At 41.5% G+C, this 19,997-nt stretch overlaps 1 protein-coding gene across 7 annotated transcripts in view; it reads left to right on the top strand.

Annotated features, from left to right (window-relative positions):
* The window catches only part of LOC132406451 (EVI5-like protein), a 255,316-nt gene that overhangs the window by 180,676 nt on the left and 54,643 nt on the right, over positions 1–19,997 (top strand). For all 7 annotated transcript variants that reach the window (XM_059992145.1, XM_059992147.1, XM_059992148.1 and 4 more), the window contains 3 exons: positions 5,479–5,619; positions 5,807–5,965; positions 15,039–15,185. In XM_059992145.1, the coding sequence (XP_059848128.1) occupies positions 5,479–5,619; positions 5,807–5,965; positions 15,039–15,185 (447 nt within the window). The remainder of the gene's footprint in view (positions 1–5,478; positions 5,620–5,806; positions 5,966–15,038; positions 15,186–19,997) is intronic.

The raw sequence follows: 19,997 nt of genomic DNA on the forward strand, positions 1-19,997 counted from the left end.
TCCTTGTACATTTATCCATCCCCACCAACTTCCCTCCCGGCATTTATCCCTGTAAATGGATTAAGTGCTGCACCTACACATTCATCTCATCCCTCACTTCTAGTCAGGGCCCCAAACTGTCCTTCCAACTGAGGCAACACTTTATCTGCAAATTCCCTGGTGTTGTCTATTGTGTCTGGTGCTCCCGATGCAACCTTCGCTATATTGGTGAGACCCGTCATAAATTGGGGGACCATTTCATTGAACACCTCCACTTCATCTGCGAAAAGCCAAATATTTTACTTCTGATTCCCATTCCCATCGCCTCCTCTTGTGCCACAATGAGGCCACTCTCCAGGTGAAGCGTAGCACCTTACCTTGGGAACCCTCCAATCTGATGGCATGAAAATCAAGGACTTCTCCTTCCAATTTAAAAAATTAATCACTCCCCTTCTCTCTTTTTCTGTTCTCTCTCTGGCCTCTTAACTCATCTGCCTACCACCTCCCCCTGAGTCCCCTCCTTCTTCCTTTTCACTTATGGTTCATTCTCCTCTCCTGTCAGATTCCTTCCTCTCCAGTCCTTTGCCTTTCCTACCCACCTGTCACCTTCTAGCTATCCTTCTTCCCATCCCCCCAAGCTCCACGTTTTATTTTGTTGTCTTTATCCAGTTCTGAAAAAGGGTCTGAGCCTGAAACATCAGCTGTTTATTCATTTCCATAGATGCTGCCTGACTTGCTGAGTTCCTCCAGCATTTTGCGTGTGTTGCTTTGGATTTCCAGCATCTGCAGATTTTCTCATGTTTAAGTATCATCTTTGCCTTTTCACACATTCTTAAGACATGTATGAACATATATTTCAAGGACTTCTGTTCCTCTACATTATGTTGCATTTCAATTTTCATCTTGATTTCTTTTGCCTTGCTTGCCTCCCCAAATACTTTTTCTTGCAGTTCTCTTTACTAAATATCAAGAAGTGTATGAGGAGGCAATATGTAATGTACCTTAATATGATGTACATCCAAGGGAGCCAAATCAGTGAGTTATAAATCACCTCAGATTTCTGAGTGATTTTTGTTATTTCGTTAGACTTGCAAATAAACAGAAAGTTGGCATAGTTGTTTCACAATGCATGGACATCTGGCAGTTTAGTGATAGAGGCGGGTAATCATACAGAAAGTAATAGGGGAAGGAACAACCCAATGGTTGAATGGTATTTAGACAGGTACATGGATAGGAAAGGTTTAGAGGGTTATAGGCTGAAAGCAGAGTGTTGTTCCAATAGGCAGCTTGATTAGCATGGATATGATGGACTGAAGGGTCTTGCTTCTCTGCTGTATAACTTTGACTCTAAAGACACGTTTGAATAGCTGTCAAAACTTACTTCAGTTATCAGTAACAGGAATTTAAAATCAATCTGCCTTTTTAACGTATCGTTTCTGCCTGTAACATAGTCAGTTTGTTTAACTTATGAGATGTGCAGGTTATTGCACATGTTTTTCCAAAGGTTCATAGCAACATATCTCATTCATTAAGAAAATCAAGCATTGGTCCCTGATTTCACAACAGCCCTAGGTGTCCTGTTGCAAATCCACAAATTTGTGGCTCAAATTAATTGTAACTGATAAATCCAATTCTAGCTCACTCCAAAAATAGACCAGTTCAGCGAATGTGGATCATTGTGTTCTTGAATAACAAAAAAAAAAGCAGATCTTGGCCCTTACCAAGTAAGTTAAATGTACTTAATATTAGCCAGAAATGTGAAGGAGGATTTGGTCTGTGGCTGTGTCAAAAAGCACCCATTTCCTACAAAAGGCTTCTTGCATTTTGTCACTCACAGCAGACCAAAGTTTGAAGTGCTATTGTCAAGTTGCACATACTTGTGACTGAACAAAATCTATTGAAGTCTATTTTTGGTGCAGTCTTTGATTATTCAGTGGATTATTTTGGAACAGAGTGGTGTCTTCATTCTTGTGTAAGGACAAAGCAGTAAGGATCAGCCAACTGCTAGAATGAACTGGTAGAAGCCATTTATTGGTATGTATGTATTGTGAAAGTGAGATTCCCCCACCTCACCCCCCCCCCCAGCTCCCTGGAATCGTCCTTTGAGATGCCTAACTTGCACCATAATCCTCAAGGCAGGATAAGTGGAGTATTTGGGAAAAGTATTCAACCCCCAGAGCTATTTTCACATTTTACTCATTTTCTAAATTGAAAATAAATTGTAGTAGGATTTTTGAGCTAATCTACAAAATACTGTGCATAATGTGAAATCAGTGTAAGGTTCTAAAATCTGAACAATTTACAAAGGAAATTAAAAACAAATCGTAAGACTAAGAAAGTATTCATCACCTTTGTAATTACTGCATTAACTTCCTTCAGATGCAATACCTTACCAACTCACCCAATTTGTTGATTTAGAATATTGGTGCATCACCTGTTTTCAATGAATTCATAAGAATAAATACCCCCTTTCTCTGTGAAGTCCAATAGTGTGGTAAATTTTCAAAAGACCAAACCAAAATGAAGACAAGAGTATTCAAACATGTCAGGGAAATGCTAATTGAGAAACAGAAATCTGGGGGAGGATACAAAACCATCTCAAAGGCACTGAACATACCCCAGAACTCAGTGCAGTTTTTCATGAAAAAAATTGAAAAAAATATGAAGCCACAGCCACACTGTCTAAGTCAGGCTGCCTCTCTAAACTTGGTCACCAGAGAATAATGGCAGTTGTAAAGGAGACCACTGTGACAGCAAGAGTCATTCTGAATGTGCTGCAGAAGTTAGTGGCTGCAACTGGAGATGAAGTTCATGGCTTACAATGTTCAAGGCTTTACACTAAAAGGGTATTTATGGAAGAGTGCTAAGGAAGAAGCCCTGGCTAAAAATAAAAGGCATATCCTTGCCCATAAAGACTTTGCAAAGTGTCACTTAGAATATGCTGTAAAGATGTGGAAGGTCTTGTGGTCGGATGAGACTAAATTAAAATTTTTTGACCTCAACAGTAAGCTGTACCCACATTGTAAATCAGATACTGCACATCAGCTGAGTAACACCATTTCTACTGTAAAGAATGGTGGGATTAGTATTATGCTATGGAGATGATTTTCAGCAGCAGGGACTGGAAATATGGTCACAATTGATGGGGAGGTGTATGCTGCTGAATACAGAATGTTGCTGGATAAAAACCTGCTAGCCTGTGCCAGAAAGCTTAAACTGGGGGAGGGGGAGATTTGTCTTTCAGCGGGATGATGACCCGAAGCACACTGCCAGAGCATCCATGAGGTGGCTTCAAATGACGAAAATTGATGTCCTTGTGTGTCCCAGTGAGAGTGTTGACTTTAACCCAATTGAACATCTCTGGCAAGATCTCAGGATTGCTGTCCACAGCTGCTCCCCAACTAACCTGGCATAGCTTGAGCAACTCTGCAAGTAGGAATGGTCAAATCTTGTTCCATCAAGTTGTGCTAAGCTAATAGAGACTTACCCAAAAAGACTACAGGCTTTTTGGCTAAGTTGTGAGGGGTGTTTCGATTAAGTACTGAGCAAAGGGGAATGAAAACTTATGAATTGGTGACATTTCAGTTTATTATTTTTTAGTTTTTCATGCTTTACAATTATCCCAGTTTACTGTGAAAAAAGAAGCATGTGCTTCAGAAATAAAAATTCTCAATTAAATTGATCAGAATCCCCCAGATGAAGCTCCCAATAGAGCTCTGCAAATACTAGGAATACTGACTATGAGTTTGATCTTCAGATATTAGAATAGCTACTAACCCATCCAATAATTAGAGTAGATTGGATTTCAGTATTATCGGAGAAAGTGAATGCTACTGAACTGCAAATCAATAGAAAACTCAAGAAAACCAAACTTTTTTTGTAATGACATTGGCAAGGCCTGTGAACTGCTGTGCTCCATTACATAGTCCTTGCTACAGAGCAGAAACTTGTACATGATCAAATCTGAATGATCTACGGGATTCAGCTTCTGGGTCTGAAAACAGATAATTAGGCACTCGCTGAGCATCCTTTTACTGTCTTTAGAAGTGAAGAAAATCTATTCACTGCAATTCATTCTGGTCACTATCAGCAATTACATTGAAAGCCTTCAATTCCTGCTTCTTAGAGTGCTGAACTTGAGAAATCTTATATGTTGAAAACAATATTAATATGGGGTAGGGGTTCATTCAGGCTCTTCCTGGAGTAACCGGTGGATATTTTCTACATTCCTGAGAAGCTGAGAGGTCTAGTCACCTAGACCAGATCAATTATACCCCAGGTTTTGAAAAAAAAAGATTTGTGGAGGCATTCAGAATTATTTTTCAAGAATCACTAGTTTCTGGAATGTTTCCAGAGGACTGGAAAATTGCAAATGATACTCCACTTTTAAGAAGTGAGAGAGGCAAAAGAAAAGAAATTATCAGCCAGTTAACCTAACTTCAGTGGTTGGGAAGATGTTGGGAGTCCATTATTAAGGATGAGATTTTGGGGTATTTGGAGGCACATGATAAAGTAAGCAGAAGTCAGCATGGTTTCCTGGAGGAAATCTTGCCTGACAAGTTTGCTGGAATTCTTTGAGGAAATAGCAGGCAGGATAAATGAAGTAGAGAGTCAGTAGATGCTGTTTGCGTGGATTTTCAGGCCTCTGACAAGGTGCCACACGTGAAGCTTCTAAACAAGATGAGAGTCCATGAAATAACAGATCACACTTAGTGGGCTGTATGGCTTCATTCTGTTCCTATGCCTTATGGTCTGAAAAGTGTTTATTTGTGCAAACTCTTGGAAAATGCTGAATATTGTTGTTGTAAATGTGTACTTTTACTTTGAGGCAGCCAAAGACTAAATCTGTTTTATCTAGCTAGCAATCTGTAATTAATTTATGGAATAATATCCAGAAAAGGAATTATTTCTAGAATGTGGCATTCCAAGGTTCATAACTGAAGCAACTTTTCAATGCAAATGTTACAATGTGCTAAATGTCCAAGAAAATTCCAATGTTAGCTTATCCTGACACAGCAAATTTTGATCTCTAATTTGTGGTCTGCTCTAGGCATGAAAGAAGGGAAAATTGGTGGATTGTTTGAGGGTTTGGCAGAGAGAAGTCGCATGTTCCCCCCCACCCCCTACCCTTTACACCACTATGCCTTCAGATTCTACTCTCAACTGTGCACTGGAGACAATTTGCAGTAGCAAATTAACCTACCAACCCACACAACTTTGGGGTGTGGACAGAGATCAGAGCATCCAGTATATGATCCATGCTGTCAGAGGGAGAATGTGCAAACTCCATACGTACAGCACCAGAGGTCAGGACTGAGCCTAGGTCTCCCTAGCACTGTCCTGAGGCTGTGGATATAAGACCGGGATCATTGGCGATCTGTTTGGTACATGGTATGTAAGTCAGGAGGAGAGATTCAACAAAGCTATCAAAAATGTGTAAGATATTGGTTATCTTTGGCCCAGACTATGTTTGTAAGCCACCTTTTTGATTTATTTCAGAGGAACAATTTGCTTCCTGATGAAAATAACATAGTACGTTTGCAAGAGGAGTTAAAGGCACTGAAACTACGTGAGGCAGAGGCAGTGAATTCTATGAAAGAGCTGCACCAGCAGGTGAAGGATTTGGATGAACACTGGCAGGTAAGTGAGGTCTGATCATACTAGTGGGACCTCCCAGCATCCTGTGTCTCACATTACACATTTCACAGTAATTAATATGTAATTGGTGTTTCCAAATCAGATGATCTAAACAGCAGCAGACCAACAGGACATGTTGTATTAAAATGTGCTCTAGAGTTGTTCTCACGTTGAACTGAAATGCTTTCAGCGGCACCTTGCACGAACTGGCGGTCGGTGGAAGGATTCTCCAAAGAAGAATGCTACAAATGAGCTGCACAACGAGCTGATGACCGTGCGATTTAGTGAAGCCCAGGCACAAGCTGAACTGCGAGAGCTGAGGCACAGAGTGCTGGAACTGGAGACACAGGTACCTGAAATAAACATGACAAAACTACCTCTGGCATTTAGTCCAGTGGAACTGGATGCTCATTAGCTGGTTAGAAACAGCATCCAGAAGAAGCTATTTCCAAGTTATTAATCTGTAATAAGTTATCAAAGCATTATTACAGTGGCAGGTTTCTGATTTTATCACAGCGTGGTTAGTGTTAAAGTTGGTTGTCCTAAAATATACATGTGGTTCAATAGCCAGGGGTATGGTCTGACAATATAATTTAAAAAATGACATTCTAATATCAAATCAAATAAGAGTCTGCAAAAGACCGAATGCTGGTATATGAGTTCCTTTGATTATTGACTGTAACCCAAAAATACTGGATTCATCGAATCCATCCTGTAAGCTGATTATTTGTTACCAATTAAAAATGTCAAAGGGCTGATTGCATTCTATCAGTCAGTGACATTAAACAATGTTTTTGTTAGCCAAATTTCTGATTTAAATACATTAAAGTCAGAAAGAAGGCTTACGAAGGTAGATTCAAATGCCACCTTTGATTACTATTTAAGTAGCAATGACATAAAGATCTCTAGTCCTCTGATTAGCTTTATGTTGAAGTTCAGAGGTTGTATATCTTGCAAATCAATGCAAGTGCAAGTTAGGGAACGTATACAGGTAATCCCCGAGTTATGAACGTCTGACTTACGGACAACTTGTACTTACAAACCGAGGAAGGAGAACGCCGTCACCCATTTTAAGTCGGATCGAGACGCCGTCCGCCATATTATGTCATTGCCGTTGACACTCTGTTGAGTGTTAAACTTTGTATTTGGCTTAAGTTTTTCTTAGTAAGATTCACACTGACCCCACCCTATTGTATTCGCCTCCACCACAATTGCCAGCAGTGCATTCCACACACCCACCATTCTCTGTCTGAAAAGCTTGCCTCTAATATCCCCTCTGTATCTACGTACAAGCACTTTAAAACTATGCCCCCTCATGTTAGCCATTTCAGCCCTGGGGGAAAGGCCTCTGCCTATCCACACGATCAATTCCTTTCATCATCTTATACATCTCTATCAGGTCACCTCTCATTCTCTGTCACTCCAAGTAGAAAAGGCCAAGTTTATTCCACCTATTCTCAGAAGGCACACTCTCCAATCCAGGCAACATCCTTGAAAATCTCCTCTGAACTTTTTCTATATTATGCACATCCTTCTTGTAGTGAGGTGAACAGAACTGAACACATTAGTCCAAATTGGGGCTCACCCAGTTCTTATGTAACTGTAACATTACGTCACAGCTCTTGAACTCAATCCCATGGCTGATGAATGCCATCACACTATATGTCTTCTTAACAATACTGTGAACCTGCACAGCAGCTTTGAGCGTTCTATGGACGTGGACCCCTAGATCGTGCTTATCCTCCGCACTGCCAAGAGTCTACCATTAATATTATATTTTGCCTTCAAATTTGACCTACCAAAGTGAACCACTTCACATTTAAGACCATAAGATTTAGGAGCAGAAGTAGGCCATTTGGCCCACCGCGTCTGCTCCACCATTCAATCATGGGCTGATCCAATTCTGTCAGTCATCCCCACTCCCCTGCCTTTTCCCATACCCTTTCCTGTCTGGTCTAGTCAAGAATCTGTCTATCTCTGCCTTGAATGCACCCAATGACTTGGCCTCCATAGCTGCTCGTGGCAACAAAGTCCACAGATTTACAACCCTCTGACTAAAGTAATTTCTCCACATCTCTGTTCTAAATGGACGTCCTTCAATCCGGAAGTTGTGCCCTCTTGTCCTAGACACCCCTACCATGGGAAATAACTTTGCCATATCTAATCTGTTCAGGCCTTTTAACATTCAGAATGTTTCCATGAGATACAGCTCATTCTCCAGAACTCCAGGGAATACAGCCCAAGAGCTGCCAGATGTTCCTCATACAGTATTTCTTTCATTCCTGGAATCCTTCTTGTGAATCTTCTCTGAACCCTCTCCAATGTCAGTATATCCTTTCTAAAATAAGGAGCCCAAAACTGCACACAATATGAGTGCCTAACCAAGCCTCAACATTACATTCCTGCACTTCTATTCTATACCTCTAGAAATAGATGCCAACATCGTATTTGCCTTTTTCACCACCAACTCAACCTGGAGGTTAACCTTTAGGTTATCCTGCACAAGGACTCCCAAGTCCCTTTGCACCTCTGTATATTGAGTTCTCTCCACATCTAAATAATAATCTGCCCGTTCATTTCTTCCACAAAGTGCATGACTACACTTTCCGACACTGTATTTCATTTGCCTCTTGTTTCCCCATTCCCCTAAACTATCTAAGCCTCTCTGCAGGCTCTCTGTTTCCTCAACACTATCCACTCCTCCACCTATCTTTGTATCATTGGCAAATTTAGCCACAAATCCATTAATCCCATATTCCAAATCATTGACATACATCGTAAAAAAAGCAGCGGTCCCAACAACGATCCCTGTGAAACTCCATTGGTAACCAGCAGCCAGCCAGAATAGTATCCCTTTATTCCCACTCTATGTTTTCTGCCAATCAGCCAATGTTCCACCCATGCAGGTAACTTCCCTGTAATTCCATGGGCTTTTATCTTCCTAAGCAGTCTCGTGAGGCACCATGTCAAAGGCCTTCTGAAAATCCAAGTACTCCACATATACTGCATCTCCTTTGTTTACCCTGCTTGTAATTTCCTCAAAAAAATTGCGGTAGGTTAGTCAGACAGGATTTTCCTTTCAGGAAATCATGTTGGCTTTGCCCTTTCTTGTCATGCGCATCCAGGTACTCCATAATCTCATCCCTAACAATCAATTCCAACAACTTGCCAACCACTGATGACAGTCTAACAGTTTCCTGTCTGCTGCCTCCCACCCTTCTTAAATAGCAGAGCAATGTTTGCAATTTTCTAGTCATCCAGTCTATCGATTCTTGAAAAATCATTGTTAATGCCTCAGCAATCTCTCCAGCTACTTCCTTCAGAAGCAGAGGGTGTATTCCATCAGGTCCAGGAGATTTATCCACCTTCAGACCATTCAGCTTCTCAGTCATAACTTGCACTGCACAAACTTCACTTCCCTGACACTCTTAAATGTCCAGTATACTGCAGATATAAAGACTGATGCACTATAAAGACTGATGCAAAATATGCATTCAGTTCCTCTGCCATCTCTGAGTCTCTCATTACAATATCTCCAGCATAATATTCTATTGGTCATATATTTACCCTCAACTTTCTTTTACCATTTATATACTTAAAAAAGCTTTTAGTATCTTCTTTGATATTAGTCGCAAGCTTAATTTCGTAATTCATTTTTTCTTCCTAATGACCTTCTTAGTTTCCTTCTGCAAGTCTTTAAAAGATTCCCAATCCTCTATCCTCCCACTAACTTTGACTTCCTTGTATGCCCTCTCTGTTGCTTTTACTTTGGCTCTGCAACGAGTCATGGTAGTGTCCTTGTTCCATTCAAAAATTTCTTCTTATTTGGAATATATTTGTCTTGCACTTCCCTCATTTTTCGCAGAAACTTCAGCCATTGCTGCTCTGCTGTCCTTCCTGCTAGTGTCCCTTTCCAGTTAACTTTGGCCAGTTCCCCTCTCATGCCATTGTAATTTCCTTTATTCCACTGAAATACCAACACTTTGAACTTAAGTTTCTCCTTCTCAAATTTCAAAGTGAACTTGATCATATTGTAATTACTGTTCCCTAAGGGTTCCTTAACCTTAAGCTCTCTTATCACCTCTGAATTATCGCACAGTGCCCAATCTAGCATAGCTGATCTCCTAGTGGGTTCAACATCAAGCTGTTCTAAAAAGCCATCCCTTAGACATTCTACAAATTCTCTCTCTTGAGGTTCAGTACTAGCCTGGTTTTCCCAATCCACTTTCATGTTAAAATCTCCAATGATTATCACGACATTGCCCTTCTGACGCACCTTTTCTGTCTCCTGCTATAATTTGTAATGTACATCGTGGCTGCTGTTTGGAGGCCTGTATACAACTGCTTCCAAAGAGCAGCACTTATCTGGGTTGATCTCACCTGCCCCTTCACAGCCCAATTCTGTATCCTCTCAATGTCCTGCTTTAACCTCTGACTATCCACAATACCCCAATCCTTCATGTCATCAGTAAACTTACTAACCCATCCTTGAACTTCTTCATCCAGGTCACTTATAAAAGTCACAGAGAGGAAGGGTCCCAGAACAGATCCCTACAGAACACCACTGGTCACCAACCTCAAATAATTTGACAATTTTATTGCACACCCTTATGTACACTTTAAATGTCACAATAACTTATAAACAGAACATGAATTTTGAGTATACTATTCATCATGACTAAATAATAATGTTTCTCCCACAGCATTGTCCCCCCCCCCCCCAGCAACTATATTGTGCAGTGTGTATAACTGTGGGTTGTTACAACACATTTGATGAATTTATGTACAAGTACATCATGCCAGAAATAGTTGTTCCTTGAAGGGGGAAGTTTTTAGCCGCAAGCAAAGTCCATATGTGGAAGAACCAAACTAGGAGCAACTTCAATATCAGGAGAGAGAGAAAGGTCAATGACACAGGAGGGATGTAATTAGTATAAGATGATTGTCAATATTTTAAAATTCTTCATAGCTCCTAAATTGTTGAAGCAGTGAAATCATCTCATTTTTGCTCCCATCCATTTCTGGCATTTCCAATCAGAATCAGGTTTAATATTATCGCCATATCTCACGAAATTTGTTGTCTTTGCAGCAGCAATACAATGGACTATATAATTATAGAGAAAACATCAATTACTATATATAAAATATAGGTGCAGAACATCTGGCCTCCGCCCCACTCCACCACGCTTCGGAAACTGACACTGGGAACTGTCTGGGATCAACCTCACCACTCGCGGCGGTGCGTTGGTCCGGAGTTCAGGTCCTGGTGGTGGTGGTCCAGTAGGGGTCTTAGGCTGAACCCCTCACACTTACACTACATCTGCCCACAAAAACCTCTGGATGAGAGTGACAAGAACAGTAAGAGTCATGCTGGTTCGGATGTCACCCCAGTTAACAAGGTCCATGCCAATGATTGGGAAACCGGGAGCATCTGGAGAGAAATCAGATACCAGGACAAAGAATAAATGGATGAGACTGGACAACATGGAATTAATGGAATGCTACTTTAACAGCAACCCACATTAAGGGGGATACCTCAAGCGCATGGGGACTCTGGCAGCAATAAAGACTATAGTGGAAAAACAACTGGTTACTCAGCACTCAGACATTGCCAACAGAGGATTGCTATCACATCTTGAATTGCAAGCTACACAATCACAATGCACCACAGTAACATCACCGCAGAACCAAGCCAATCGGGAAATACAAATTCAAACTCCACCTCCACAACTCACAGATGGTGCAATGGTAATAGCATCACCTTGCTCACGAAAAATGCAAGTTTGAACCTCACCCAGGGGCATATCGACACTGGCTGCTGCACAGAGAGAAGATCATAGATAAACTGAAGACTGTTAATCAATGAATTAGGCTCCCCAGACCTAGTGATAAAATTTCATCAGACAGCTTGCTAGAAGCAGCCAATGAAGCACTACTCACAATTGCAACCTCCAATGTAACTGAGAACAATAACCTGATATATGCACCAGCAGCAGCAATTCTAGAAATGCTGGGGTAGAAAATGAAACAAAGTAGAGAGCACTGTTATAACCACACCACCTGCCCCCCCTCCTCCAGAGATGACGATTGGAAGCCAAGATGAAAACCACAAGGATGGAGCTCAGCAGACTAACTGAGCTGCAAAAGGTGGGAAGACCAGAAGCACACCTCGGTTACTAAGGACATACAGCAATATGTCCAAGCTGAAGTCCTAGAAACTGCCAAGCAACAGTTATCAGCTCTGGCTACCAGACTACAGAGGTACACTAAAGATGCAGAGACCAAACGAATAAATGCATTTTTCTCCAAGAACCAGAACTATTTACACAGTTCCAGAGCAACACCATGCCAGTACCTGAACCAACCAAAATAGCAACCGTGGAGTACTAAAAGAGTATATGTGAGAAAGAAGCATCACAAGCACCAGTGGCCATTGGCTGAAAGACTTACAAGCATGTCTCTACAACCTCCCAGAAGAAGAACCAGTCACCACCACAGCAGGGTATTGTCCAGCAACGAGTAGCAAGTACGAAGAACTGGACATCACCAGGGCCTGACATGATCCTTGCCTATTGGCTGAAGAAACTAACAGCATTACATACATGGCTGGCAGCTCAAATGAACGAGCTGCTTGAAGCAGGCTTCCAACCTGACTGGCTAACTCAAGGAAGGACAATACTCATAATGAAGTATCCTCAAAAAGGAGCAGCGCTGTCAAACCGCCAGCCTATAACCTGTCTGTTAATAAAATGGAAGCTTCTATCAGGCATCATTGCCACCAAGCTGGAGGAACATGTGTGTAAATTCCTCAGCCCTGCTCAGAGGGGGATTGGTAATGGAATGAGAGACTCCAAGCACCAACTACTGGTAGACAAAGCAGACATGCACGACTCCAAGATCAGGCGAATCAACCTCAGCACAGCCTGGATCAGCTACCGGAAAGCATACGACTGAATGCCCCACACACGGTTCCTGGAATGCTTGTCTCTGTACATGGTCAACAAGACACTGGGGACATTCATCAAAAGCTCAGTGGGCTGATGGTGGACAATGCTAGAAGTTAACTCAAAGCCAATAGTACACGTGTCCATCAGATGTGGAATATACCAGGGTGATGCACTATCCCCACTAGTGTTCCACATAGGCTTGAACCCCCTCAGCCAGGTCATCTCAAAGAGTGGACATGGGCACAGGTTGAAGAGTGGAGTGATCATCAGCCACCTCCTGTACATGGATAACATCAAGTTGTATGCCAGAAATGAAAGAGACATTGACTCACTAATCCACCTGACAAGGGTGTACAGAAGAGACATTGGGATGTCATTTAGATGAGAAAATTGCAGCTGGATAGTAGTGAAAAGAGGCAAACTCATCAGGAATGAATTGAGTCGAGTTACCTGAAGACCAAAAACCAGATGTACAGGACAGCTACAATACCTGGGGATTCTGCAGGTCCATGGAAGCCATGATGAGGACACAAGGAAGCTGCAACATCTAAGTACCTCCAAAGAGTCAGATATGTCCTAAAAAGCCAGCTGAATGGGAAGAACAAGATCAGAGCCATCACCACATTTGGCCTACCAGTCATCAGATACCCAGCCACAATAGTGTGCTGGCCAAGGAACAAACTGGGAGCCACTGACATCAAGACCCAGGAAGTAGTAACAATACATAGAGGATTCCATTCAAAGTCCAACGTCAACCGATTGTACACTTTCTGGAATAAAGGAGGATGGGACTTGGAAGGGTCAAGTTCACAGTCCTGGAAAAAATGCAAAATATCCATGAGTATGTCAGGAAAATGGCCCCCAAGGATGACTTGCTAGGAGAATACCTCAGGAAGCAGGCAGGAATATGGAAATGGAAGTGGGTGAAGCAGAGTCCAAGGATCAGAGACCATGACAGAACAAGCTACTGCACAGTATGTACCATCGCCAAATATCAGAAGTGGCTGATGTGAGACAGTCCTACGAACCGCTGGAAGCGGCAGGGCTGAGGGACAACACAGAGGTAGTGCTCATGGCTGCACAACAACAGTCACTGAGCACAAGAGCAATAGAAGCAGAGGTCTATCACACCACACAAGACCCAAAATGCAGACGATGCAAGGAATCCACTGAAACCAAACAGCACATAGTAGCAGGCTGCAAGATGCAGACAGGGACAGCATACTCTGAACGGCACAACCAAGTTGCAGGGAATGTGTATAGGAACATGTGCATTGAATATAGATTGGATACTCCCAAGTCCAAATTGGAAACACTGGAGAAGGTAGTTGAGAATGACAGAGCTAAGATCTTGTGGGACTTCCAGATACAGACTGATAAGCAGATACTGGCTAACCAGCTGGACACAGTAATACTGGACAAGGAACAGAGGAGAGCAATCGTAATGGGTGTAGCAATCTCAAATGACAGTAACTTCAGGAAGAAAGAATATGAGAAGCTGGAGAGAAACCAGAGCTTCAAAGAACAGATAGAAAGGATGTGGAAGTTTAAAGCCAGAGTAACCTTGATGGTGATAGGAGCACTTGTGGCTGTTACACCTGGACTGGGAGACTGGCTCCAGCAAATACTGGGAACAACATCTGAGATCTCAGTCCAGAAGAGCACACTACTAAGAACAGCAAGGATACTGCACCAAACCCTCAAGTTCCCAGGCTTCTGGTAGGGGAGCCAAGATTGAGGGAAAAGTACACATACGCATAACCCATAAGGGGTGAGAAGAAGTTATATTAAATAATTAAATCAAGTAAATAGTTCAAAAATGGGAATTAAAAAAGTAGGGAGGTAGCGTTCATGGGAACAATATCCATTTAGAAATTGGATGGCAGAAGGGAAAAGGCTGTTGCTAAATCATTGAGTGTGTGCCTTCAGGCTTTGTACCTCCTTCCCAATGGCAGCAATGAGAATGAGGGTGATGGAGGTCCTTAATGATGGACTCCTTTTGGAGGCATTGCTCCTTGAAGATGTCCTGGATACTGCGGAGGCAAGTGCCCATGATGGAACTGAGTTGCCTTACTACTTAATTCTCACCAACTATCAGTGACAAAACTCACTGCTTTTTGAACATAAATGTACACAGCTGACGATATTTGTAAACTGTTTACTATATTTATAAGTTGTTTATTGGTGTAGTGTCCAATGGCCAATCAGGTGCACATGACTGACAGTAGTTGGAAACTGTTCAGCAACGATGTTCTGTTCCAATTCAGTGGTAGTGTGTCCCATAACAAACAAAGGGAACCATGGCTATTTCTTGATTAGTTTTTGTTCTTTAAAGTGTTGTCCCTAATAAGTGGCTGCCCCAATTAACCGATGGCCCTATTAATAGGGAATCCATTGTATTTTATCTGCAACATGCACAAAGTTTATGCATTTTGTTTAAATCTGTTTTAATGTAAAAATGTTTTTTTCCCTCAGAACCAGGTTAACAGCAGCCTTCTGAACCGAACAGAGCAAGCTTGCACTGGTCTGCAGGACAAGCTACAGTACGTAACAGCACAGAACAAAGGACTGCAGACTCAGCTCAGTGAGACCAGACGCAAGCAAGCTGAGGTGGACTGTAAGGTGAGCATCAGCTGAACTCCCTTTAAAGCACTGCCTGCCAAGTTCAGCCTGTTCAACGAAAGGTGGTTTGCTATCTAGCAATTTACAAATGTGACCTGTAAGAGGAATGTAGAGAAATTCTGATCATCTTGGAAGAGCTGAGTACTCAGTAAATCAGGAAAGTATAGGGAATATTTTATTTGAATTAATCATCAAAGATTGTACCATGACGATTGGAGCAACTCGTCAGATGCGAGTATTAATCACTCTTATGGAGCACCTCAAATGTAATGAATGTTTATGTTGTGCCTCTTAGTGTTTTACAGTTAAAAATAAAGCAATGGCTTGAAAGCGTTTTTGATGTTGAGCTACAAAGGCAACTAAAGGCAAAGCTGCTTATGATGAGCCATTTAAACTGGGGTTGCACAGGAGTCTGTAATGGGAGGAATGTACAAGCTTCAAGTTAATAATGTGTTGAAAGGTGTTACAGAGATACAGAAAAATTTGAAAACGTGAAAACTATAAGTCAGCAACCCTAGGTGTAATGCATGAACAAGTGCGGGAGTGAGTTGATCACAAGTTTGCTTTGGATGAACAAAGACTTGTATAGAGAACTCATGGTTGTGGGCAGAGCCAGAGCTGGGCGGTGATACAGGTATAGAGTGAAGGTAATAATTGTTCAACATTTGTTTCAGTGTCAAACACATTATCCAGATTATAAATGTGTGGCTAAGCTTATGTCAAGAATGACGAAGAACCAGTTCCCTCTTATTTAATGGGAGGAAGTTTCAGCATACCTGATTTGACTATGCCAGGTTGAAACTTGGTGTGCTTTCGCTCATTGTCATCAAAGGGCAGCATGTAACTGAGAAATAGAAGTGATAAATAAAGCTAATCTTTAATGGTGGTAAAACCTTCCATAGAAAATTCCAAAGGCTCACTATATGGTATTAAAAGAAAATGTGACACTATATTTTGTATCACAACCTTAGGATTAATGTGCATATCTCTTTCTTTCTGGCTTTCTGCTCACCATGTTCCCTTTAAACCCATAATTTAGACCACAAAATATAGGAGCAGAATTAGGCCATTTGGCTTATTGAGTCTGCTCTGCCATTTCATCATGGCTGATGCATTTGCCACTCAGCCCTAATCTCCTGCCTTCTCCCCGTATCCCTTCATGCTGTCTATTCAAGAAACTATCAACCTCTGCTTTCAATATACCCAATGACTTGGCATCCATGGCCACCAGTGGCAACAAATTCCACATATTCACCAAGTTCTGGCTAAAGAAATTCCTCTTCATCTCCATTCTAAATGCAAGTCCCTCTATTTTGAGGCTGTGTCCTCTGGTCTTATACTCCCTCACCATAGAAAATATCCTTTCCAAATCCACTCTATCGCCTTTCAACATTCAATAGGTTTCAATGAGAGCTCCCTTCATTCTTCCGAATTCCAATGAACACAGGCCCAGAGCCATCAAAAGCTCCATTTATGATAAACCTTCCATCCCCAGAATTATTTTTGCGAACATCCTTTAAACCTGCTCCAATGTTAGCACTTCCTTTCTTCGACAAAGGGCCCAAACCTCCTCAAAGTACTCCATGAGCCTGGCCAGTGCCTTCAACTACATCCTTGCTTTTAGATTCTATTCCTCTGAAAATGAACGTGACCTCACCAGTGACTCAACCTGCAAATCAACCTTTAGCGAATCCTACACAACTCCCAAGTCCCTTTGCACCTCAATGTTTGAATTTTCTCTCCATTTAGGAAATAATCTACACTTTTATTTCTTCGACTAAAGTGCATAAACATGCACTTCCCAACTCTGTTTTCCAACTGTCACTTCTTAGCCCACTCTTCTAATCTGTCGAAGACCTTCTATAGCCTCTCTGCTTCTCCAACACTACCTGACACTGTACCTGTCTTTGTATCGTCTGCAAACTTGGCCACAAAACTATCAATTCCGTCATCCAAATCATACAGAAAGGAGTGGTCCTAACACAATCAACCAGAAAAGGCTACCTATATTCCCACCCTTGCCCTCCTGCCCATCAGCCACTGCTTTTTCCATGTTCGGATCTTTCCTGTTATATCATGGGCCCTTAATTTTTTTAAGCAACCTCATTTATGGCATCTTGTCAGACCCTTTATGAAATTCCAAGTACACAACATCCACTGATTCTCCTTTGTATATTCTACTTGTTATTTTTTCAAAGAATTCCAACATATAAGTACCCCAAAACCACATCCTTAACAATCGACTCCAACATCTTCTCAACCACTGAGGTCAGACTAACTGGCCTATAATTTCTTCTGCCTCTCTCTCCCTCTTGAAAAGTGGAATGACATTTGCAATATTTTCAGTCCTCTGGAACCATACCAGAATCCATTGCTTCTTGTAAGGTCATTAATAATGCCTCCACAATCTCTTCAGCCTCCCCTTTCAGAACCCTGGGTATAGACCAACAGGTCCAGGTGTCATCTACCTTCTAACCTTACTGTATCTCAGGAACCTTTGCCCTAGATTGGCAACCTCACTCACTTCTACCCCCTGCCACTCTCGAACTTGCAACAGACTGCTAGAGTCCTCCACAGTGAAGACTGATGCAAAATACTTACTCAGTTCATCCGCTATTTCCTTGACACCATTACTACCTCTGCAGCATCATTTTCCAGGTGTTTGATATCAAATTTCGCCTCTCTTATACTTTATACATTGATGAAACTTTCAGCATCCTCTTTAATATTATTGACTAGCTTACTTACGTATTCCATCTTTTCCTTCTTTATGACTTTTTAGTTGCCTTATGTTGGTTTTTAAGTTTCCCAATCCTCTAACTTCCTGCTAATTTTTGCTCTATTATATACCCTCTCTTTGGTTTTTATGTTGGCTTTGACTTCTCTTGTCAGCCACAGTTTAGAATACTTCTTCCTCCATATATATCCTGCATCTTCTGAACTTATGCCAGAAACTCCAACCCTTGCGACTCTGCCTTCATCTCTGCTATTGTTTACTTCTTATCAATTTTGACCATTTCCTCTCATGTCTCTGTAATTCCTTTTATTTCACTATAATATTGATACATCTGAGTTTAACTTCTCTTTCTTAAATTGCAAGGTGAATTCTATCATATTATGATCACATGTCCCTAAGGGTTCCTTTATCTTAAGCTCTCGATTCAATTCCAGTTCATTGCACAACACCCAATCCAGAATAGCTAATTCCCTCATGGCCTCTACCATGAGCTGCTCTAAAAAGCCATCTCGTAGGCCTTCTACAAATTCCCTCTCTTGGGATCCAGCACCAACCTGATTTTACCCAAGCTCCCTGTATATTGAAATCCCCCATGCATAACATTGCCCTTTTGACATGCATTTTCTATCTTCTTTTGTAGTTTGTAGACTACATGTTTACCACTGTATGGTGGTCTGTATACGAGGGGTGATTGATAAGTTCCTGGCCTAAGGTAGAAGGAGTCGATTTTAGAAAACTTAGCACATTTATTTTTCAACATAGTCCCCTCCTACATTTACACACTTAGTCCAGCAGTCGTGGAGCATACAGATCCCTTCTTTGTAGAAGTTGGCGTCTTGGACCTCCAGAAAGTGGTCCACAGTTCGTGGCCTAAGGTAGAAGGAGATGAGTTACTAACTTCAAACTTTCTGCATAATCACTCAGAGTTGAACTGCACGTGCATGTAACAAGAGCTGTATAACTCATCGCCTTCTACCTAGGCCACGAACTTATCAATCATTCCTGCTGTGGACCGCTTCTGGATGTCCAAGACACCGACTTCTACAAAGAAGGGATCTGTATGCTCCACGACCGCTGGACTAAGTGTGTAAATGTGGGAGGGGACTATGTTGAAAAATAAATGTGCTAGGTTTTCTAAAATTGATTCCTACCTTAGGCCACAAACTTATCAATCACCCCCCACCCCCCGTATAACTCCTATCTATAAGATTATTTTCACCTTGCATTTTGTTAGCTCAACTTGCAATAATTCTATGTCACCTCTTTCCAAAGATTCTGTTTTATCTTTTACCGACAGAGCCACCTACCCCATCTGCCTACCTGCCTGCCCTTTTAATACAATCTTTATCCTTGGACGTTAAGCTCCCAGCTTTAATCTTCTTTCTGCCATGGTTCAGTGATGCTCACAACTTCAGACATACCAATCTGTTACTGTGCTGCAAGTTCACCTATCTTATTTTGTATACTGTGTGCATTCAAATATAACACCTTCATCCTGTATTTGCCTACATTTTTTGATTTTGATCCCCTTTTATATTGCCACTCATCCCGTTAACTGCAGTCTTGTCCTATCATCAGCCTCTCCATGCTAGCAGTTTCAATACACATTGCTTCCATGTGTAAACTAACTACCCATCCTCAGCCTTGTCATTCCAGTTCCCTTCTGCCTCCCAAACTAGCTTAAACCCTCCTGAACAACTCTGGCAAACCTGTCAGCAAAGATAATTGTCTCCCTTTGAGTTCAAGTGTAACCCCTTGCACATTACCTAATAATTCTGAGTGCTACTGATATGTAGAAGAGTCACAAAGTGTTCATGATCAAATTGCATTTACTGTAAGACATGATTTGTGCTAGTGTGAATCACATGTGCTAGTTGATCAGTGACAGGAAATGCGTGAAATACAGTTTCCCTTCTGCTCAAACTGCATTTAATAGAAAACTAAATATACTCAGAAGGATTAAAAGCTAGAAGAATGTGGCCAAGAGTGTTAGATGAAGAGGCTTAAGTACATATAAATGCTGACAGAACTAGTGGTTGACACAAGTATCCCGTTTCTATAATTGAAGATGCATG

This window comes from Hypanus sabinus, chromosome 16 (assembly GCF_030144855.1).
Source record: "Hypanus sabinus isolate sHypSab1 chromosome 16, sHypSab1.hap1, whole genome shotgun sequence".
Lineage (NCBI taxonomy): Eukaryota > Metazoa > Chordata > Chondrichthyes > Myliobatiformes > Dasyatidae > Hypanus > Hypanus sabinus.